Source organism: Vulpes lagopus, chromosome 16 (assembly GCF_018345385.1).
Source record: "Vulpes lagopus strain Blue_001 chromosome 16, ASM1834538v1, whole genome shotgun sequence".
Classification (NCBI taxonomy): Eukaryota; Metazoa; Chordata; class Mammalia; order Carnivora; family Canidae; genus Vulpes; species Vulpes lagopus.
Genome location: NC_054839.1, coordinates 15567107 through 15591886, shown reverse-complemented (window position 1 = coordinate 15591886; position 24780 = coordinate 15567107). Strand labels below are relative to the sequence as shown.

The window sequence follows — 24780 nt, the reverse complement described above, 5'->3', positions numbered from 1 at the left end:
GGCTTGTGAGTTCAGCCCCATATTGGGCATGGAGCCAATTTAAAAAAATTTTTTTTTCAATCAGCTCAAAAAAATCTGTATCCCAAAGAGGTATAATGTGGGATGGTATATTCTGCAACCCTTCCATCGTATCCTATGTCTGTATTTTTGAAGTGTTCTTAAAAAGCTACAGGGGCAAAGGGGGAAAAACAGTGTATGTAAGTATATGAAGCAGGGGCAGCTAGGTGGTTCAGTCAGTTAAGTGTCTGCCTTCGGGTCAGGTCATGAGTCCTGGGATAGAGCCCCACATTGGGCTCTCTCCTCTTGGAGAGCCTACTTCTCCCCTCTCCTCCCAGCTTGTGCACTCTCTCGCGCGCGCGCTCTCGCTCTTTCTCAGTTGTCAAGATTCTCTTGTGATTTAGGACTAGGCTTGTCTTCTTAGTACAAAGAGGGAGATTAAAAAAATAATTTTTTTTAAAAAAAGTGTATGAAGCAGTTGCTAGGAGCACAGAACTGTTGTCAGAGAAAAAACACCTCTTCTTGGCTCTCTGACCATCATCAGTGGGTGCCCTGGCAGAAGGAGGAGACAGGATAGAATGCAAAGAGCACTCACTGACTTAGCAATCAGAATGTTTTGCTCCAGAAATCAGGTGGGTCACCTACACGTCACCTGACCCTAAGTCCACCTATGCCCTCCTCTGCTTCCCTGTCCTTATCCATCGAAATACCTGCCTTGTCTACCTCTGAGGGATCCAAAAACAACTAAATGAGATATAACAGCTCAGTGTCCTAAAGCCAGCATCAAAATATGTATAAACTAAGATCACTCTCATTATACAGGAATCCTAGTAAGAGACCTATTCCATTCTTAATAGCAGGGGCTACTTTCACATAGGGCCTGGAAAACCCATTGCTCCCTTACAGGCAACAAAGGTAGAACAAGAACCCTTTTTTTTTTTTTTTTAAGAACAAAAAATCTTAAAACTGCTCATAAAAGCCAACTTTTCTAGACGGTTCCTTGGGTTTCACTTTTAAGCAGATTTTTTTAAGGTTTTTTTTTTTTTTAATGTATTAGACAAAGAGAGGGAGAAAGAGCACAAGCAGGGGCAGCAGCAGCAGCAGGAGAGGGAGAAGCAGACTCCCCACTGAGCAGGGAGCCCAACTTGGGGCTCGATTCCAGGACCCCGGGATCATGACCTGAGCTGAAGGTAGACGCTTAACCAACTGAGCTACCCAGGCGACCCACAGATTTTTGTTTTATAATTTAACCATTACAATGAATACAATTTTTAAAAAATGAGTCACCCACTTCCCTGCCATCTCAAAGAAAATGGATGAGAAGCATCACCTTTGTTTGCAACTCGGGGTCATCACTGTGGATACAACTGACCTACGGCTCCACACCCAAGAACAGGCAGGGTGTACACAGCAGGTCTTTCCTGCAGGTCTCCTGTCAGCTTCCTCATCTTCTTTGTCCCGTCTGGGTCTTGGTGGTTATTTGTGGCCTGCCCTGTCTGCTCCCAGCAGCCACTCCTCAGGCCCCTGGGTGAAGCAGAGGTGAGTGGTGCTTGGAACAGCCTTGGGACATAAATGCAAAGGCCTGGGACAGCCCTCCAACTATCAGCCCTGAGTCGAGGCACAAACTACATGGGGGAAAGCTCAAAGGGTTTTGTTGACTTCTTGCCTATCAGCTGAGTTCCGGCCTGAAGACTTAGACAAACACTTGCCTCCCTATAGCCCCTAAACCTGAGAAAAACTCAGCAAAAGTGACCTCAGGCCAAGGCCAGGTCACTGTCCGATGCCGGCAGCCACCTGGGGCCATTTCCGAGGTCACAGGTAGAAGACCTACCACCCAGTCACCCCTCCCCTCTCAGGGCAGGGGGACTAAGAGAACTCACATGGTAATATGAGGCCACCCCACTAACACACCAGCAGGCAGAGACCACATCTCTCCCCAGATAAGGCCCCAGACGCTGTGAGGAGGTAGCCTCTGCTGCTGTCTGCCCCATAAAGAGCCTCCATGCTCTTCCTCCCTACCCTCGGGGCTCTGAGCAGGAGGAGACTTGCTCCGTCCCCACCGCATCCCCATGGAAGTACACACAGGGGCCAAGCCTTCTGGGAGCTCACTGGCTGTTTCAATTTGAGTTAGTGTTGGCCTGCAAGAACACTGTGTTCTTGTTTCTGCGAGTCTTATAATCATTCCTCAATTCTCACAGGACTAAGATTTTCACTTCTTTGAAATCCAACCTCCAAAGCCTCACCCTAGCCTGCATCACTCTGCCTCTCCCCACTGGTAGCTGCCAGCAGTGCCCGGGGAAGGCCCTGCCCACGCTTTGGTTGGTAACACTGCACTGCCTAGAAACCACAGAGCCTTAAGCTTTTTACAAAATCCTAAGGCTGAATTTAGATCTTACACTACCTAAAATACAAAGCCCAACACGCAGCAGAAAACGAAGAGCACAAAATGGGAAGCTGCTTCATTAAATCAATCATTAAAGAAGAATTCATCCCACCTAACTCAGTAACTCTCTCACTAATCACTGAATACCCAAAACAGCACCTGAAAGTGATTTTGAACTCTAACAGATCCTTACTAGCTCCACCATGAAAAATCATTTGTAATGTCTCTCAATCAGCAGTGTGTCAACAGGCAAGTCTAGAAAAACAAGGGTATTTGTGTTGGATTTCAGGCCTCTTTTGCTGCCAGAAAAAAATTCAAGATTTACTTGTGGTTGAGCTCTAACATCATGGGCTGCCTGAGCTTCCCAGCACCAGGACTAAGTATGAGCCCTCGCATGTGTTCTCTTCAAGACACGAAGAAGAATGATCACCACGTGTGCTAGTCACCATGCTCATCTAGGCCACTGTGTCTCATTTTGTACTGGAATCACAAAGCTACTGACCTCGTCACAGCATGAAGGATCAAGCAGTCTCCAGGCAACCACCCACTCCCACCCTACACCAGATGTGTCTGCTACCAGTACTGATTCCACCCCAGACTGTCACCGTGCTCTCAGGCCTGCTGCACACCCTGCATATGGGAAAGCACCCCCACACCAGTGACTGACCTAGGGTCCTCAGCTTTGCCCACACCCCCTGGGAGATTCATAGACACCAGCTCTCAGCAGGGAGCCAGATGCATCTGCTGAGTAACAACAGAGAGAGCTCAGCCTCTGCCAAGGTCACCCAAGTCCCATCTGAGACCCCCTCCATGCAGTCTTCCTGCTGGTCAGTCTCCAGGAGCTCATCTAGAATGGGGTCTTACAAGGGGGATCCCTGGGTGGCTCAGCGGTTTAGCGCCTGCCTTCAGCCCAGGGCATGATCCTGGAGTCCCGGGATCGAGTCCCATGTCGGGTTCCCGGCATGGGGCCTGCTTCTCCCTCTGCCTGTGTCTCTGCCTCTCTCTCTCTCTCTCTCTCTCTCTGTGTGTGTGTCTCTCATGAATAAATAAATAAAATCTTAAAAATAAAAATAGAATGGGGTCTTACAAATGTGGATGGATGTTTAAGGTCTTAGACACCAGGGAAGCCACAACCACATTTGTGTGGGGACGGTAAAGAGTAGAAGGTGGCTTTCTCAAGGGCTCCTGGTCAATCTAAATATGCCATGCTGTTGCTGCTGTCAACACCCTCATCACTGCCAGCAGCCAAGGGACATCGTCACCTGAGCTCTACCAAAATGCACAGTCCCCAACCAGACTTCTTGTCCAAGGAGTTCTTAGCACATTTATAACTTGTCCCAGGCCAGGTTCAACCTGCATGCGTCTGAGACCCTGAAGTCAAAGTTCTCAAGGCAAGCCCTCCTGATAACAGGATGTGCCGTCATGGAGATGATCAGCCTTGGAAGTCGGAGCAGCCACAACAGAGTCTCCACTCTGTCCTTTGTGATTTGTGCCTTTGTGTGACCCCTGGCACACTCTCTAACCACCTGGCACTATGGGGCCTCTTTCTTAAAACGACGATGAAAATAACACACAACACCTGATTTGGCCAAAGGAGTAAAAATAATATTACACGTCAAGTTCTTGCAGCAGTTTCTGATAGTTTTCAAGTAGTTATTATTACGCTACTACTATTACTACATAACTACCAGTATTGCTGCTGCCACTGCCACCACCACCAAGTATGAGCTGCTGCTGAAACTGCTAATAGTACTATTACCACTGAGTATGAACTACTACTGTTGCTGTTACTACAGCGCATGAGGCTCTGCTGCTAGTAATACTACTGAGTATCAGGCTCTACTGCCCCTACTGCTAACAGCAGCAGTAATATTAGGAACAGTACTGCTGCTGCTAGGAACAATACTACTGAGTATGAGTCTCTATTACTCTTGCTGTTAGCAGTAGTAGTAATACTACTAGTAATAGCATGATTGCTACTACCAAGTATGAGACCTTCTGTTGCTGCTGGTACTTAGCAATACCACTACTGAAAATGAGAAACCGAGCAGCCTGGTGGCTCAGTGGTTTAGCGTCACCTTCAGCCCAGGGCCTGATCCTGGCGACCCGGGATTAAGTCCCTTATCAGGCTCCCTACATGGAGCCTGCTTCTGCCTCTGCCTGTGTCTCTGCACCACCCCCCCCAGCCCCCCATCGCCCCGTCTCTCTCATGAATAAATAAAATCTTAAAAAAAAAAAAAATGAGAAACCACCAGTGCCACTACTACCACGACCCCTGCCACTGCTACTACTGAGCATGAGATCCTACCACCACTGCTGCTACAAATACTAATACTACTGAGGATGAGCCCCCATTTTGCCAGGTACTCTGCTCCCCAGAAACCAACATCCTGAATGAGGCCAGCTTCTATCTCCCAGGACAATCACTATCTATCACTTGTTAGTGGACAGACTCTCTGGTTTTCTCCAGTGATACAGGGCAGGGATCACTTACCTACTGGCTGCCCTTCAAAACAACAGAGCCTTTTACCCCAGAGCTCCCATCCCACATACAAATCAACCTGCCCACCCATCTCACACCCAACAAAACCCACTCACCACCTTTCTCCACCTAAAAACCACTTTTCACAGCAACTGCAACTTCTCTCCCTATGACTCTCATACACTCACAGGACCATGCATGTCCCTAAGGCCATCCTCAAGTACCACAGAGAGCACAGCCACCCAGGTGGCATACTTCCAGCAGGCCTCAGCCCAGAACAGGTAGAGGCTCACTGGCCCTGTGCCCGGGATAACACTGTCTTACTGGAGGATCTTGACTAAGGCCCACCAGGATAATGGAGGTCACTGACCTCATGGCTTTCTGCCTTTGGGTTTCCATTGCACATCACCCTACAGTAGCTGCAATGTCATACTACCAAAGCCCCACCTTCCAACCAGCAATCCACCCCAATAACCAGGGACAGGAAACCAGAATGGGTGGGCCAGGAATCCTCCGGAATTCACGAGGCCAGAGATCCTCCACAGAGGGGGTTTTGGCTTGTAGTACATGTCCTACTGGAAAGGGGGCAGCCCAGAGAAACATGCGCTCTTGAGAGCTCTGGCCAGCTCCAGCCCAGACACAGGGCCCTGGGGCTCTGTTCCCCTGGAAGGTGAAAGGCAATAAAGCCTTCTGAAGAAAACACTTATCAGATTTCACCTGGTCAAATTAGCTATTATTTGCTAAGCATCTATAAAATGTTCTATATTATTCTGGGTTCTGACCCAAATTTACTTCCTCCAAACCAGAGGCACTTATTCCTTGAGGTTGCAGAGTCTTCTTTGGGTCAAGGATCACTCTTAGCATTTACAACATTTACTGCGCACCAACAATATCCTCACTCAGCATAAAACTTAATTTTCAGCACCACCCTTCCATACCACAGCCTTTTAATTCATTAGAAGAAAAACAGTAATCCCCCTGAGGTCCACTTAAGTATCTGCCCATTCTGACAATGAATACAACCACTGAGCTACACCATGTATCCTACATATGTTTTATCCTCAGACCCTATGCCTCTTTCCCCCAAAAGGGCTGCCTGCCTCAGTACCCATCCCCACACACTGAAATAAAACACACCACATAAGAAAGCTGTTACCTCAATTAGCGTAAAAATTCCCAAAACTAAATAGGATTTCCAGTAACACTTTATGATTGCTTTCGTTAAAGAAGGTTTCCGTGTGTCCGACTTCTCGGCTTTCTGAACTTCTTTATCCCAGTACCTGCAAGGAGAAAAACAAGGCACGGTGAGAAACAGACACCCGACCACAGGGCCAAACAGTGTAGGCAGCAGAGCCAGAGCTCGGGGTTGATTCCAGGGCACTCCATGGCTGCTCCATCAGCTCTGGCTAATTGTTTAAATGGCCCCTGAAAGATGTGTGATGCAGGATCTGAAGCACCAGAAAAACATGTCTTGAGGGGAAAAGTTCCAGTCTCAGGAAAGCAGTCGCTGCCAAGCTTTGGTGGATTTACTAGTGCCAAGAGCAGGCCAGGAAGGCAGACACAAGTACAGACAACCTCCTCCAGGGATCCCACCTCTGGGGACGGATCTTGGCATCCAGGGCCTTTGCCACTGGCAACCTCCACTCCACAAAAGCACAGGAAACACAGGGGTTTTTTTTTTTCCTCAGTCAGCAAAGTAGGCTAAGTTCGGGGACAGCCTGAGAGTAGGTGGGTAACAAACGGAGGTTCCAAGAGGGCCTGGGGGAGGCAAAACCCATCCAATCATCAGACACACACTTCAAAATTCTCATTTCTCCTTACCCTTTTCATTCCTGCCTGTGGCTTACCCTTGCAACTCTTCTCCCAGGTGCTTGGAGCGGTCTTCTGGAAGCACGGAATACATATCATCTTCTTCTAATCTCCGTTTGTGACCAATTTTAAACAAGGGGTTCAACCACCTGTTAAAAATTAAGAGAAAAGCGAAAAGTAACATATCCAAATTACACATCTGTCTAATTAGAATCCTACATTCCAGGGGTTTGTAGGGGGTTTGTTTTTAAAAAAACAAAGTGTAAAAAAAATAAAAAACCCACACAAAGTCTAAAAGACAAAATACCATATGATTTCACTTATATGTGGAATCTAAAAACACAACGAACAAACAAAAAGCGGAAACAGACCCATAAATACAAAGAACTGATGTTGCCAGAGGGAAGGGTCAGGGGATGTATGAAAAGGGGGGTTGGCAGTCCAGGCTTCCAGTTATGGGATGAAAGCCACAGCATCCAGAACAGAGTCAGTGGTTTTATAACAGTGGTGTGTGGTGACACAGAAAGCAGCCACATGCCACAGCAAAACCCACAGAGTTCTCGAAATACAATGTTGTATATCTGAAACTAACATGACATCGTATGACAATTATAGTTCAATTTTTTGGAAGTCTCCATTTTAAATGTAAAGATATATAGGTAGGACATACACACACAGTTCTATCCACTGAGATGCCCCAGGAAGCAGGGACATACAGCAGCAAAAAGCATCCCTGTGCTCAGATTTGGGAGGTTTTCAGGTTTTGTTTTGTCTTTTTACGATACACAGTTACAAAAATTGTTTTTCTTATGACGAGAACTTTTAAAAGCTACCCTCTTAGCAACTTTTAATTATGGAATACAGCATTACTGACTATAGTCACCATGTAGCCCAAGGCATCACTGGGACTTCCTGTCCCCTTCACCCAGATCTGGGAGTTTCAATAACTTTCTTCCCTAAAAGGAACCAGGTCTCCTAGAAGAAATGTCTGATTTGAGGTTGGGTCAGTTTAAGGATGCACCTGACAATTACCTTTACTGTAATTTAAATGCCTGACATAGGGCAGCCCCAGTGGCGCAGCAGTTTAGCGCTGCCTGCAGCCCAGGGCATGATCCTGAAGACCCTGGATCGAGTCTCACATCAGGCTCCCTGCATGGAGCCTGCTTCTCCCTCTGCCTGTGTCTCTGCCTGTCTCTCTCTCTCTCTCTCTCTCTCTCTCTCTCTCTCTCTGTCTCTATGAATAAATAAATAATCTTTTAAAAAAAATAAATAAGAATTTGCCTTATAAAAAATGAAATAAATAAAATAAAATAAAATAAAATAAAATAAAAGCCTGACATAATGCTTTTCATTGCTGAGGCATCCACTTCAAAGACCTCCATCTCAAACAGAGAAACCACCAGCCACTGGACAAAGCGCCAGGCCACCCACCGATGGTTAGCAGTCTTTCTTCTCTTCTTCTTTTAAGACCCAGTTGACCTAGATAACTGGCTATTTGACCACTTGCGTTTTCATTCCTGTGCTTTAGTTCCTTCTTATGCTTTAAATTCACCAATAAAAGGAGAACTTGTGAAACCCCAGGCACCCCCACCCTCGACTCTATGAAGACAGAACCCCAGATCCAGGTGTGTCCATGCACAGGTGTGCTCCCAGCCCCACTCCTCCCAGCTTTGACCTGGCCATGTGGCCCCCAGGCATGCCGGGCATGAGCTAGAACACATGAGTAATCAATCTTGTCTTTTCTAAAGTTCCCTAAAGGCTGTTGCTGAGATAAGTCCTGCAACCACATGAATCGCTAGGCCTGATCTGGCCACGGCACTGGCTGCAAAAAGCGAAATGCCTATGGGGCTGCACAAGTAGATGGGCTCAGGCGAGCAGTGCCCAAGGCATTCCTAGCAACAGCAGCTCTTCCGTAGGCTGACACAAACACAGAAGAGGCAGAGAAAAGTACAAGATGGGCCTGGAACATCTCACACCATAAAATAAGGAAGCGCTCAAGGAATCACAAGCATGTGTCCAAAGGATAGAGCAGACAGCTCAATGGGCTATCTCAGAAGTTTCTGGGAAACTTCTACCATCAAATAAATAAATGGCAATGAGTCACACTGTCCATTAAACGATCCTGCCACATAAATGAGAAAGAAGGAAAACTCTAGAATGCAAACAAATAATGCACTTAACCAATGAAGTTAAAACTCATGGGTGCAAGTTTGACATGGAGTATTTATATAATTTCAAATGATCTCTACAAATTACTAATAATGAAAAAAACTGGACAGAGTATCAAAAAAGCACTATACAAATCCACTATATGCTATGTAAATGACAATAATTAACATGCAGAGCCAGCCTAACATTGAACACCATTTCACTGATTTTGCCAGAGAAGAAATTTTTTTTTAAACTGATGTTATTCTCTTTTTAAGTTTTTTTTTTTTTTTTTAAAGATTTTATTTATTCATGAGAGACAGAGAGAGAGAGACAGGCAGGCAGAGAGGCAGAGACACAGGCAGAGGGAGAAGCAGGCTCCGTGCAGGGAGCCCAATGCAGGACTAGATCCCAGGAGCCCGGGATCATGATCTGAGCTGAAGGCAGACGCTCAACCACTGAGCCACCCAGGCATCCCACAGAGAGGAAATTTCTGATGTCAGAGGATAACCTGTGAAAATAGAGATCCTATTTCTCTTACTCACACTTTATCCCTAGCACTAACACCGGGTACAGAAGAGGCTCTAGGTTTTTGTTGAATCATAAAGGAAGCAAAAAGAGGGACGCCTGGGTGGCTCAGCAGTTAAGCAGTTAAGCAAATAGACTTTGCTTCAGCCCAGGGCGTGATCCTAGAGACCCGAAATCGAGGCCCGCATTGGGCTCCCTACATGGAGCCTGCTTCTCCCTCTGGGCCTGTGTCTCTGCCTCTCTCTCTCTCTGTCTCTCATGAATAAATAAATAAAATCTTAAAAAAAAAAAAAAAAAAGAAGCAGCAGCAGCAAAAAGAGAAACTGGGCTTAATATTTTTTTGCTCATCCTGGTAGCTCAGTACCTCTCTAAAAACCCCAACCCAGGAGCTGGAAAACTGGGATTCTAGTCCCAACAAAGGTACTGGGGACCCCGGAGTCCCGGACCACTCTTCACTCCATTCTCCAGGTCAGCATCCCCAGGACTGCTTGCAGATCACCCAGTAACTCTGTCTCAATTTCCTTCCCAGACAAAAGTATCAATCTGTGAGCTTTACCATCAAACAGGTTGGTAATAATATATGAGGACACTTAATGCATGGTTATTCCCCATAGAAAATTCTGAGGCAATTAGCAGTGGAACATACCCAGATGATGACACCTTGCCCTGAAAGGCCCTCTTTAAAATTGTTTGCAAAGGAAAAGATGCTCATCTTTACAGAAAAGGAAATCAAAACCACAGTGAGATAAAATCTCACATGTATTAGCATGGTGACAATCAAAAATAAATAAATAACAAGTGTGGCGAGAAATTGGCAGCCCTTGCACACAGCCAGTAGGGATGCAAAATAGTGTAGTCATGAAGGACAAATATTATGAACTCCCTGTACTGACCTCCGGCAAATGGGGAGAACACTTCCCAAGGCTGCTGAGGGCATCAGCTGAGGGTGCTCTGAATATTTCAAAAGACCCACCAGACAAATACCAGCCTTGACGATGACATAACTCTTAATCACATGTGGGCCCCCTTAAAAAAAAGCTCTAATAACTTAGATGAAATTACTCAATTAAGCAAACTTCTTTCACCCCCAGTTCTTGATTTATTAAAGACATTTGCAATCCCCTTCAGTGCCCAAATCCCAAAAAGCCAGGTTGAGCCCCATGGACACCAACAAGGGCCAAAGGTTTTCAGGGCAACGACGACTCACATCAACACTTGAGATCTCCATGACCAAACACAGAGCCTAGTACCTTATGGTTCCTGGGTACAGATGTCACATGTAAGAATCTATCATGCGCAAAGTTGGTACACCTACCCTGCAGGCGAGCTATCCTCAAAATGGATCACTGCCCCAGCTCCCTGTGTTCCCTCTACCAGCCTCCTCACTCCTCGCACCACCTCCTCTTCACCACCTTCTCTCTGTACTATGGACCTGCAGAGGCTTCTGACCTGACTTTGGGGCTTTCAGAGCTCATGGCTGGCCTCCTGTCTTCCTCCTCTCCTACCGGCTACTCTAACACCTCTTCATCATCATGGCCCTTATCCCCACACATCTTCCCACACCACCAGCACTAAGAAGACCATACATCCTTCACACTTGGATTAGGAGGACACTTTAACCCCATAAACAAAGATCTTCCTTCCAAGCTGCCACCAACAGTCTGGCCCCTGTCCCCAGTCCTCCATGAAACTCCCTGAAACTCCCTGCAATGACTGGTAAACTCCCCAATACCCTTGGCTCCTTGCTCTTAGCAGAGTCTGGCTGGACCTGGGGACACAACTTTCCTGCAGTCTCTGGGCAGCCTTTCAGTTTTCCAATTCTGTTTTCTAGCCTCCTAGCTGTGAACACACCTGACACTTCCAAAAGCCAGAGCATCCACTACCACTGCTGCAGCTAGAACATTCTCTGTCCCTATCATTCTTCAAACTTTAGCGGATCAGGCTCCTCACCCCCACCCCAACTCCCTGCATCACTGTGACTTCTACACTCAAAGCAAAGGGTACCCCAAATCTCAGCCACTCACATCCTTTTTCACATCTCTTCTGGCACCTGTCTCTCAATCTTCTGATCAAGGATAGATTTTGGGAGCTCCCCAACACTCACCGGTGGCTGTCATCTTCCACCTGCCCTCTTACTTACTCTGCAAGCCACTGACCGGAGTGCAGCCCTGCACTTTCCCTAGGGGACAGCTATCCATCCCCTGCCTCCCATTACCATGCCCATACCGATAGCCAAGCCTTTCCCACCAAACTCCAGATTCTTACAAGTTACGTGACTACTTGTCATCTCCTCTCAGATGCCAAGAGGCAGCTCCCTTTTAAGATCCACATTGGAATTCCTGATTTCCCTGCTAAAACTGATCTTCTCCATCTCTATAAATGTCAACCTCAGGGCAGCCCTCTGGGGGCCCTCTCCCTCCTTCAAAAGCTTTGTACTATTGCTCAATAGACTTTGCTTAACTTTACTTTAAAAAAAAGTCAAGGTCGAAGAGCCCACAGCTCAAACTAGAAACCCAGTAATCACTCGATGCTTCCCCCTTCTCCTCAGCCAACCCATCCACTAGTCCCACTGCTGTTACCTCATGATCCTATCTACCTGTTGGCACCTCTACTTCCCCCCATTAGATCTAAGAGCTACAACAGCCTGCTAACTGACCTGCCTGCTTGCACCCAGGGCTTCCTGGTCTTCCTACCAAAAAAAGCCAGAATGGTTTCTGAAAAACACAAGGCCATGTTGTTCTCCTGCAGCAGAATTACACCTGACCTCCTAATGGGTTATCAGGCATGACTGGGTCTCTCCCAGCTCACCAGCCCAAGCTCCAGCCCTGTCCGCATCTCAGCCATGCTGGCCTGCCGTAATTTCAAGTTCCCTTTGTGGGAACAGATGTTCTTCCCCATTGTCTCCACACTACACTTTCTCTCCGCCAGTTCCCCGCCAGTTCCCCGCCAGTTCCCAGTCACCTCCACGACAAGGCCTATCCTATCTGCCCTTAAGAGGCCAAACACACATGGATTCTCTAACGTATTTTCCTCTTCTGTCTTGACCCATTTGCTACAAACTATTTGTTGCAAGAAAAAAAATCCATTTATTTTGTGTCTCTCTTTGCTAGAACAAGAGCTCCATGAAGGCAAGATGAGGTCTTTCTCTCATGTTCCTCATGCATGGCACAGGATGGGTCACTGAAAATTCTGAATAAGTGGATAAATGGCTCTCCCCTGGTTGGAAAGAGGGGACAGAGAAGAGTCGTACAACTCTCTCCGAGCTCTTGTATGAAAGGGAATGTGCAGGTCAGTTGAAGGTTAGTAAATCATTCAGCAAATACCCTGGCTCCAAATCAAATAAGTCATTTATTGTTGAAAAGATATATTTTTAAAACCTTCTAGCTGTGGCTAATTATTAGTCATTTGATTAGTTTTCCTTGGAGATTCAGCCAACCTGTCACTGGAAGATCCTATGGCCCAGCCTGGGGAGTCCATCAGGGCCAAGTTGGGAGGAACAAGGAGTGGAGGGCGGTAGGGTGCTCAGGTTCAAGGAGACCCCAAGAGCAGGGCCTGGAGTGAGGGACAAATGAGAGAGACACGGATCTCATGGTAAGACCCACACTACCGTTTTTGAAGCCCCTTCCCCTAAAACCAGGAGTTCTTTTTTATTTTTAAAGATTTTATTTGTTCATGAGAGACACAGAGCAGAGGCAGAGACATAGTCAGAGGAAGAAGCACGTTCCTCACAGGGAACCCGATGCAGTGCTGGAACCCCAGACCCTGGGATCATGCCCAGAGCCGAAGGCGGACATTCAACCGCTGAGCCACCCAGGCATCCCAAAGCAGGAGTTCTTAAGCTCAGCACCACTGACACTTTGGGCTGGATGCTTCCTAGTCATACAAGCTGTCCTATGTGTTCTGGAATGGCTAGCAGCATCCCTGGACTCTATCCTCAAGATGCCAGTAACATCTCCTCACCCCACATTGTGACAACCAAAAATGTTACCAGACACTGCCTGGCTGGCAAAATTCCGAGTGAGAACCGCTGTCCTGAGCTTTTTGTCTTTGCAGAAACCATAAAATTTGACTTCAAATGTTGGTGCTGGCCCCAGAGAGTAGCCACAGGGCATTGGCAGCAGTCCCTTAGCCACAGAATCAAGGATATTGGTACAAACCCATTCTTATTTTTTTTTAATATAAATCTATTTCTATTATTTCATTGCTCCGATTGCCCTCCAGGAGCACACCGTCCAGGTCCAGTGAGTGAGGGATTTATGTTGAAGAATTACAGTATGACATGACAAGTGTGATCATGAGCTATGTAGAGGATGAACTTCTTGGCTTGTTTCAGGTCTCCATAGAGATTAGAGATCAATATCCCCATTCACCCATAACCAATCTCCAGTACAGCAGAGATTCTCTAAATGGGATCCCCAGACCAGCAGCATTAGCATCCTTGTTAGAAATGCAGACCTTCAGGCCTCATCCAGGACCCAGGGGTCAGAAACTCTATAGAGCTGGGCCCAGCATTCTGTACCTTACCAGATCTTCCAGGTGATGCAGTTACAGGCTCAAGTTTGAGAATGTGCCGTGCGCAGTGTGCTCCCGCTATAACAATCAAGAGGCTCTCCTCTGGTACTTATACCAATAGTCCCAATCCTGGCTAAATACCAAAATCCCAATCTTGGCCTTGAGAGTTTTTTTTTTTTTTTGAATGTTTATATTGTTCTTTTGCTTGAAGATGTTGGCAAACACCTGAAACAATTTCATTTTGAGGTTGGGTAAACAATAATGGAAAATTGGTTCAAATATATTTTCATTATAAAACATTTGTAACAAATGATTAGAATAATTAAGAGATCTAGCTAAAATAACAAAAATAAAGGTGATAAAAATTCTGTAGAGTTTTGTTAAGGTTCAAATTGTATCTCTTTCAGGGCAACTGATGTCTCTTAAAGTTTAGCAATTTTGTTCTGTTTTTAAAGATTATATTTATTTATTCATGAAAGACACATAGAAAGAGGCAGAGACATAGGTGGAGGGAGAAGCAGACTCCTGTGGGGAGCCTGATAGGGAATGGATCCTGGGACCCCAGGATAACAACCTGAGCCAAAGGCAGACAGTCAACCACTGAGCACCCAGGTACCCCAAGTTTAACAATTTTGTATTGAAAATGCTTGTTGTAAAAGGAATGACCTTGAGAGTTTTAAAACCAAGACCAACAGATATCAAAACCCCATCCAATGACTGAATCAGAGTAAGCCAAGATACAACCCAATTGGTTGGCCTTTTCAAAAGGCCCCCCAAGCCCTGCCCATTTTGGTCATTGACCAGGTCTTAGTAACCATTTGCATAATGAGTGGAAAGCTTGTGCACGTGGAGGGATCTCAAAGGAGGTTAGGGAGAGCTACCAGGAAAAAAACCTTTTGAATAAAATTCATAAGAATCATTTAGAGTCCAGGAGACAAGGTGAGAAAGAGGAATTTTTCAGAACAACAAATCCAGACACATAAAGACATGCTGCTTAGAACAGCAGGTTATAAACTGCAGGAAGTTTGGTATTGTAACAGGGTAACCAAAGGTCTTTCTTACATTCCTTTTTTTTTTTTTAAGATTTTATTTATTTATTCATGAGAGACACAGAGAGAGAGGCAGAGACACAGGCAGAGGAAGAAGCAGGCTCCATGCAGGGAACCTGACGTGGGACTCAATCCCGGGTCTCCAGGATCATGCCCTGGGCTGAAGGAGGCGCTAAACCGCTGAGCCACCAGAGCTGCATTTCAAATGAACCTTATCCTTTATCCCCTAAGAGGCAAACAGTTAAGTTTTCATGCCACTTTGTAGATGATGGGACTGAGCTTCCTGACTGGTAAGGAAACCAGTCAAGAATTGAATTTGAAAGAAACAATTAGAAAGTACAATAAGGGGAAACCTGGGTGGCTCAGCAGTTGAGCACCTGCCTTCGGCACAGGGAGTGATGCTGGAGCCCGATCGAGTCCCACATCTCAACTGGTGGTACTATGCTTCCTTGGCTAATATGATATGTCCCATGTCAGGCTTCCAGCATGGAGCCTGCTTCTCCCTCTGCCCATATCTCTGCCTCTCTCTCACTGTGTCTCTTATGAATAAATAAACAAAATATTTTTTAAAAAGTACAATAAGCCACATTCCTTCATGCAAGTAAACTTAATCCAATTTGCTCTCTGAGCCTTCTTCTCTAGTTAAAACAAATCTCACCTTCCTTTGCTTGGTCCTAACTCTGGGACTGCCACTCCAGCATAAAGATAAGCCACATGATCAGAAATCATAGTTTTTTTGTATTTTCGGTTTTTCTAAGATTTTACTTATTTATTCGAGCAACAGCAAGCGAGCACACATAGGGTGAGGAAGTAGCTGAGGCGGAGGGAGAAGCAGGCTCAATTCCAGGACCCTGAGATCATGACCTGAGCTGAGGGCAGACACTCAGCTGACTGAGCTACCCAAATGCCCCAGAAATCAGTTTAAAATTCAACATCCTGGGACGCCTGGGTGGCTCAGCGGTTGAGTGTCTGCCTTCGGCTCAGGACGTGATCCTAGAGACCCGGGATTGAGTCCCACATATGGCTCCCTGCGTGGAGCCTGCTTCTCCCTCTACCTGTATCTCTGCCTTTCTCATTCTCTCTCTCTCATGGATGGGTAAATAAAATCTTAATTAATTAATTAATAATTCAGCATCCTATTACTAATTTACTCTATCAAAACACACAAAAAAAGCATTGCAAATCAAACTATCCTTTTAAAAAAAAACTTAAATATCCATATTTAATATAAACTGAAGCATCTATCAGGTTTATTCTTAAATTCTTTAAAATTCTTTAAAATTAAAATTTAAATTATATTTAAATTAATATATACTATTAAATTCTATAATTTACTAAATATCTTAAAAAAACTACATCCATGAGCAACTTTGCTTACCACCAAAACACACTAAATTCAAGATACTAAAAGGGTATCTTATTTTATCATCATCACATACTAGTAACAGCTATGAAAAGTGGGGGGCGGGGGAACATAGAGAAAAGTTCTAAAATTTCTATACAGATAGTTTTACAAAGTCAGAAAGTCCAACTCAAAGGTACTAATGGCAAGTGAGAAGATGTGTAATGGACCAAAATCAACTGCATTACTGTATTCTAATGACCCTGTGGAGGAGGGTGGCTTCTGATGATACATTACTTAATATACTAACTTCAAACAGTAAGTGGTCAAAAGGTTTTTAGAAATTAGTAATTAATTTTAATCTGGTAGACACCATCTTAGCCAAGTGATAAAAGTTAGCAGCACCAGTAATGAGACAAGTGGGCATCGTGTGCAAAGGATTGCACTAAGCAAGCATTCACGTCTTGATATTCCTACCATGAAGAAACATCAGGCAAACTCGAACATTCTATACAGTAATCATCTACATATTCTTTAAAAATGTCAGTGATAGGGATGCCTGGGTGGCTCAACTGGTTAAGTGACTACCTTCAGCTCAGGTCATGATCCCAGGGTCCTGGGATCCAGCCTCGTGTCTGCTCCCTGCTCAGCGAGGGAACCTGGGTCTCTCTCTCTCTGCCTGTGTTCTCTGTGTCAAATAAATAATAAAATCTTTAAAAATATATATCAAGACATGAGAGATTACAGAGCTGTTCTATATAAAAACATGCTGAGGAGATATGAAAACTAAATACAATGCATTTTCCTGAGCCTAAAATGGGTAATATAAGCAAACTGGTTATGCTGAGAATTAGACGGTAATAATGTATCAACGTTAATTTCTGAATTTTGATTCAATACCCTGGTAATGCAAGAAAATGTTATTTTTAGGAAATACAGGCTGAAATGTTCAGAGGGTAATGGAGCATCATGTCTTCCATCTGCTTTCAAACAGTTCAGATAAAAAGGATAATAGGATAATAATAGGACAGAATGACAAATATGGTTAAAATCTCATGTTAGGGAATATGGATGAAGAATATGTGAGTTCTGTGTACCATTCTTGAGAGTTTTCTGTCAAAAAATAATTTCAAAGTTAAAAGTTAAAAGAAAGTACCAGGGGGCGCCTGGGTGGCTGAGTCAGTTAAGCATCACTCTTGATTTTGGCTCAGGTCATGATCTCAGGGTCCTGGGATCTAGCCCCACATCAGGCTCCAGAGACCAGCCCAGAGTCTGCTTGTCCTTCTCCCTCTGCTCCTACATGCGCGCACACACACAAACACACATGCGCGCACACACACACACTCTTTCTAATAAATAAAATCTTCTTTTTAAAAAAAGAAAAAAAAAAAGAGTACCAGATTTTAAAAACATTTCAAAGACAATCAAAGCTCTATGCCCACAGCTAACTTCATACTCATCAGTGAAAAGATGAAAGCTTTAACTCTAAGATCAGGAACAAGACAAGGATGCCCACTCTCATGACTCATATTCACAGTATTGGAAGTCCTAGCCAGAGCAGTTAATCCAGAAAAAAGAAAAGGCATCCAAATTGGAAAGGAAGAAGTAAAACTTTCACTATTTGCAGATGACATAACACTGTATGTAGAAAACCCTGAAGACTCCACCAAAACCCTGTTAGGATAAATGAATTTAGTAAAGCTTCAGGAAACAAAAATCAATATACACAAAACTGCTGTTTCTATACATGAACAACAAGCTAGCAGAAAGAAATTTAAAAAACAATCCCATTTACAATTGCATCAAGAAGAATAAAATACCTAGGAATAAACTTAAAAAGGTGAAAAGACCTGCACTCTGAAAACTGTAAGACACTGATGAGTGAAGACATGAATAAATGGAAGAATGAATTAAAAGAATCCTGTTAATATAGCCATACTACCCAAAGCAATCTATAGATTTAATGCAATCCCTATCAAAATTCTAATGGTGTTTTTCACAGAAATGCCACAAAGAACTAAAAAATCTGGGCAGAACCACAGAAGCCTAACAGCCAAAGCCATTTTAAGAAAGAACAAAAGTGGTGACATCACTCTCAAATTTCAAAATGTATTACAAAGCTATAGTAATTCAAACTGTATGGTACTGGCATAAAAACAGACACATAGATCAAATCAAGAGAACAGAGAACCCAGAAATAAACCCACAGACATGTAGTCAATTAATTTATGACAAAGGAGACAAGAACAGACAATCGGGAGAAGATCTCTACAACAAATGGCATTGGGAAAACTAGACAGCTGCAGGAAGAAGCAAAGTATAAGAACCATCTTATACCATATACAAAAAATAATTCAAAAGGATTAAAGATTTGACTATAAGACCTGAAACTATAAAACTCCTAGAAGGGGGGGATCTAGGTGGCTCAGTAAGCTAGGCACCTGCCTTGACTTGATCTCAGAGTCCTGAGATCGACCTCCTGTGTTGGGTTCTCTGCTCGGCAGAGAGTCTGCTTCTCCCTCTCCCTCTGACCCTCCTCCTCATGAATCATGATCGTGTGTTCTCTGTCTCAAATAAATAAACTAATTCTTTAAAATATATAAAAAATAAAACTAGAAGAAAACAAAGGTGGTAAGATTCTTGATGTTGGTCTTGGCCATATTTTGGACTTGACACCATAAAGCAAAGGCAACAAAAGCAAAAATAAACAAGTGGAACCATATAAACCCCTTCCTTGTTCCCTTTAGTTTAGCTTCTTTTGCAACAACATGCATGGATAGACCTAGAAGATACTATGCTAAAATAAGACAGAGAAAAATAAATACCGTAGGATTTCACTTATATGTGGAATCTAAAACACAAACAGATAACACAAAACAGACTCACACCTACAGAAAACAACCTAGTTGCTGCCAGACTGGCAGGGATGAGGGGGTGGGCAAAACGGGGGAAGGGGATAAAAAAGGTATAAACTTCCAGTTATAGGGATCCCTGGGTGGCGCAGCGGTTTGGCGCCTGCCTTTGGCCCAGGGCGCGATCCTGGAGACCCGGGATCGAATCCCACATCAGGCTCCCGGTGCATGGAGCCTGCTTCTCCCTCCGCCTGTGTCTCTGCCTCTCTCTCTCTCTCTCTGTGACTATCATAAATAAATAAAAAAATAAAAAATAAATAAATAAATAAACTTCCAGTTATAAAATAAGATGCAGGGACATAATATACAGCATAGGAGATATAGTTAAAGATATGTAACAACTGTAACAGATGGTAACTAGATTTCTCTTGGTCACTTGGATAAATCTTAGTCACTTGGATTACCTTCTTATGTGCATAAATACTGACTCACCATGCTGTACACCTGAAACTAGTATTATTGTATGTCAACTACATTTCAATAAAGAAAACACTTCTGCACAGCAAGGGAAGTCAAAAATTGAAAAGGCAACCTACAGAATGAGAGAAAGTATTTGTCAATCATCTATCTGATAAGGGATTAACATCCAAAATATATTAAGAACTCCTACAACTCAACAGGAAAAAAAAATCTGATTCAAGAATGAGCAGTGAATCTGAACAGACATTTTTCTACTAAAGACTTACAGATAGCCAGTAAGTACATGAAAATATGCTGAACATTATTAATCAGGGAAACGCAAATCAAAACCACAATGAGGTATCACCTCCCGACTGTTAACATGGCTGTTATCAAAAAGACGAGAAATTACAAGCATTAGAGAGTATGTGGAAAAAAGAGGAATCCTCATATATAATCGGTAGGTAGGTAAACTGGTACAGCCACTATAGAAAAAGAGGATCGTCAAGAAATTAAAAATAGAATTACCATATAGTCCTGCAATCCTACTTCTGGTATGTATCCAAAGGAAATGGAATCATTATCTCAAAATAATATCTGTACTTCATGTTCACCACAATATTCATAATAGACAAGGTATATGTGTATGTATATGTGTGTGCTCTGTATACACACACAGTATGAAATACTATTTGATCTTTAAGAAAGGAAATCCTATTATTTGTGACAACATGGATGAATGTGGAGGGTGTTATGCTACAAGAAATAAGTCAGAGAGAGACAGACAAATACCACATGGTATCACTGGTATGTGGAATCTAAAACAAAAAGTCAACGCCATCTAAATGAAAGCAAAGAGTGGTTGCCAGGGGTAGGAGGAATAAGGAGAGACCGATAAAATGGCACGTACTTTCAGCTATGAAATGAGTAAACACTGGGCTCTAATTTGTAATATGGTGACTATAGTTGCTAACACTGTTCCATATTATTCAAATTCGCTAGGAGAGACCTCAATTGTTCTCACAAAAAAAGGGGGAAAGGGAACAGAAGATGATGATCGATGTGTTAATGAACTAGACGGTGGGGGAATCTTCTTACAACATATACCTATATCAAATCATCACACTGTCCTCTGTAAATACCTTACCATCTTGTTAATCATGCCTCAAAACTGAGCAAAAAAAAAGAGAGAGAGAGAGAGAGAGAGAGAGAGAGAGAAACTTTGGCTGGCAATTGTACTCCCCTTCCTGGACTAAGTCCTGGTTCCTCTAAATCCCTGGAATTTTACAAGTAACAAGAGTGTGGGCTCTGATGGTTTGTGCTAACAAGGGTGATTCATCGTGGTCCCCAGAGAGTCTATGCTAACAGATGACTCAGAATGGAGGTTCCAAAGACAAACCATGTGACTGATCAGAGGGTTGGGCATTTACATGACCTGACACCAGCCCAACCTCTGTGTGAGGAGGCTAGAGATTGAAATCAATTGCATCCTCAGTGATTCTATTGATGACGCCTACATAATAAAACCACAATGGAAACTCTGGACACCAAAGTTTGGGGGAGATTTCTTGGGTGAAGACCACATCCTTCACCTGTGAGAGTTAGATGAACTCCAGATAGTTGGGGCCATAACCCTGTGAAGGGGGAGCTCGCCCCAGTGCTCAAGACCAGGCACTCATATCAAGACACTATCTCCTTTGCTTGGCCTGGACGTTAGCTCACCACAGGCTCCCCTGCTCTGACCACCCCTTTTCTCCTATGGCCACCCCATCCTCACCAAATACAAAACTTAGTCCCAGACCTGGTACCCACCAGCCTGTCATTTTGAACACTTCTGCCAGCACTGAATCAAAAGACCAGAAATGTCTTAAAAGTTCCCTCCCCTTCCATTGTGACCACATGCTCTAACTCTAGGACAGAATTCTCATTTAATCTGCAATGACGCCTGAGTGGCTTAGCGATTGAGCGTCTGTCTGCCTTCAGCTCAGGGTGTGATCCTGGAGTCCCCGGATCGAGTCCCACATCAGGCTCTCTGTGTGGAGCCTGCTTCTCTCTGTGTGTCTCTCATGCATAAATAAATAAAATCTTTAAAAAATAATAATCATCATCTGCAATGAAACCACCTGAGAAGCTCATCAACAATAAACCCAGGCGCTACTCATTGGGGTTCTATTTCTAAAGACTGAGAATCTGCCCTGAGAGAATTTGAGCTGTTTAAAATAAGCTCTCTTCATGGGTTTGGTCTGGAGTAGCATGAAGAATTAATTATGCTTCCACACAAGACAGTCATACAAAGGTAGGTGGTAAATGATTCCTTGATCATAGGGACTTACAGAACACATCCTGGAAAATCTGGTGCTAAAGCCTATGAATCCCAGAGAGAAAACCTGGCCTAAAATGTCAAGTCAGTTAAATAATTGAACTAGGACCCAAATCCCAGGTTTCTAGGTACCTGACCTGAGGAAACCTGGAAAGGATAGATCAAATATCCCTTCTTCCCCCTACTCATGTACTGCAAACACTGTCTCTCTCAAATAAATAAAATCTTAAAAAAAGAAAAACCAACTGAGGAATACATACTTAAACCTAGAAAGCCAGAGTATCCTTTGCCGCAAAATTTAATTTTTGACAATTTACTCCATAGAATCAAGCTTTAAAGCTTATAAGAGAAGGCAGGCCAGCACTTTCTCTCCCCAGTGCCAAGGCAGAGAAGGTACTGGACATGTCTTTTTGAGAAGAATGATTATATGGTTCAGAAGTAAAGAATCCAAAAAATTCGATGATTAAAATCCTACTTTAAAATGTAGCCAAATTGTAACTGCTCAAAAACAGATAAATTGGGATCCCTGGGTGGCGCAGTGGTTTAGCGCCTGTCTTTGGCCCAGGGCGCGATCCTGGTGACCCGGGATCGAATCCCACATCGGGCTCCCGGTGCATGGAGCCTGCTTCTCCCTCTGCCTGTGTCTCTGCCTCTCTCTCTCTGTGTGTGACTATCATAAATAAATAAAAATTTAAAAAAAAAATTTATAAAAAAAAACAGATAAATTACTAAAACACATTAACATGATGGAACATTTTAGAGATGTTTTAAGACATAGGACTGGTGTTACTTAAAGGTGTATTTATCTTAAATACTGCATTCTAAAAACAGACTGTGAAACTGTTAAAGTATGCACACTCATAAAATATAGGACAAAGCAGGGACACCTGGTTGGCTCAACCAGTAGAGCATGCAACTCTAATCATGAGATTGTGAGTTCGAGCCCCACATTGGTTGTAGAGATTATTTACAAATAAAATAAAAAGTAAAAGAAACATATACCTGTTAAGATTTAAAAGATATAGCCGAGGGAGTTTGAAAGCAACTTTTAGTTCCTTTTGAGGAAAGGTAAGAGCTTGTGATTAGGACAGGATATGGGGAGAGTGAGAAAGGAAAGTTGGCAAAATCTCATTCTAGAACTTGGGTGGTGGTTACAAGGGGCTTATAACAATTCCCTAATGTTTGTCTTTATCTTGTGTAATATTCTGTGCCTGTTTTATGAAATAAAGATTAAAAACTGTGGCGTTGGGGCACCTGGGTGGCTCAGTGGTTGAGTCTGCCTTTGCCTCAGGTTGTGATTCTGGGGTCCTGGGATTGAGTCCCACATCAGGCTCCCCATAAGGAGCCTGCTTCTCCTTCTGCCTATATCTGTACCTATCTCTCATGAATAAATAAAATCTTTTAAAAAAATCATATTGACCATTTCCTAGAAATTTTTGTGAAAAATCACATAACAAATGTATCCAGTGACCTAGTAACAAAAGTAGGTTTTGCTACCCTCTCTTAAGAGGAAAAAATATATATATAGATTCAATTGGTAGGACTGCCAAAACCAAATACCAAAGACAAGAGGACTTAAACAACAAAAATTTACTTTCACAATTCTGGAGGCTAGAAGTCCAAGATCAAGGTGTTGGCAGCATTGGTTTCCTAAGGCCTCTATCCCTGGCTTGCAGATGGCACTTCCTGTGTCCTCACATGGCCTTTCCTCTGTGTGCGTGCCCCCTGGTCTATGGGAGTCCAAATTTTCTCTTCTTCTGGCCTATCAGACGAGATTAGGGCCCATCCTGAGGTCTTCATTTTAATCACTCCTTTAAAGGCTGTATCTCTAAATACAGTGGGTATTAGGCGCTGGGGTTCCTACATGAGTTTTGGGGACACACAATCAGCCCTAACACTATTGGTCACCCATCACACACTTTTTTCCAAAAAAAAAAAAAAAAAAAAAAAAAAAGGCACAAACATCCAGGACAGGAGTAACAGAGTTGGGGTAAGACTGGCCATGAGCTAAAAACAGGTACTCAAGGGTTCATGATACTGTTCCCTCTAATGCCGTATATGCTGATCACTCTCCATCATAAAAGATAAGGAGACAGGAAAGAAGGGAGGCAGAGAGACAAGAGGAAAATCCACATTTATTTAGGTCTTAGAGGTTGGTTATTTTCTCCATGAAAGTGAGCTATCCAACAATTAAATAGGTGTCATTCATGGTTATGACAAACTTTTGTTCCAAGCAGACTTTTTAAATAATTAAATTAGGGGCACCTGGTGGCTGAGTCGGTTAAGCATCTGCATCTTGATTTCGGCTCAGGTCGTGATCTCAGCTAAGGTCATGAAGTGGAGTCCCTCATTGGGCTCCACCCTCAGTGGAGATTCTCTCTCCCTCTGCCCCTCCCCACCCTCATGTGCATGCACTTCTTCTAAAAAAAATTTTAATTGATAGTGATTTAAGTACTGGAAAAGGAACGGTGGAAGGAAAGATGGGCATCAATTGATCACTGAACCATACCCACAGCTTAGCTCACCTAGTCCACTCCTTGGCCCATTTGTGAGTCTGACCCTCCCCCCTCCTCCCCTTATCCAAACCCTATTTCCTAGACCCCCTTTACAGCTAGGTGAGACCATGTGGCACACAAGAGGAAGAGATGCAAGTCACTTACAGGGCTCAGGCCTTTGAACTATGTGCACACCTCTTCACACTCTCCCTCTTCCCATCCTCCAAACCTGGATGAGGTAGCAACCCAACTTTAACCAACAGGAGTCTGGCCTAGGTCCATGCATACACATCACCGGGGATCTGTTAAAATGCAAGTTCAGATTCACCAAGTCTGGGGTGGGGCCTAAGACTCTGAATTTCTCCGAAGCACCAGGTGATGGCCAGGCCACTAGTCTGCAGACC

The 24780-nt window shown here is 43.8% G+C and overlaps 1 protein-coding gene across 2 annotated transcripts in view; it reads right to left on the bottom strand.

Annotated features, from left to right (window-relative positions):
* Positions 1-24780, bottom strand: part of ABCC4 (ATP binding cassette subfamily C member 4) — a 247433-nt gene that overhangs the window by 198349 nt on the left and 24304 nt on the right. For both annotated transcript variants that reach the window (XR_005984058.1, XM_041731078.1), the window contains exons 2-3: positions 6710-6820; positions 6019-6142 (exon numbers count right to left, since the gene is read on the bottom strand). Coding sequence is in view for 1 of the 2 variants with exons in the window: in XM_041731078.1 (XP_041587012.1) it covers positions 6019-6142; positions 6710-6820 (235 nt within the window). In the remaining variant the exon portion in view is untranslated. The remainder of the gene's footprint in view (positions 1-6018; positions 6143-6709; positions 6821-24780) is intronic.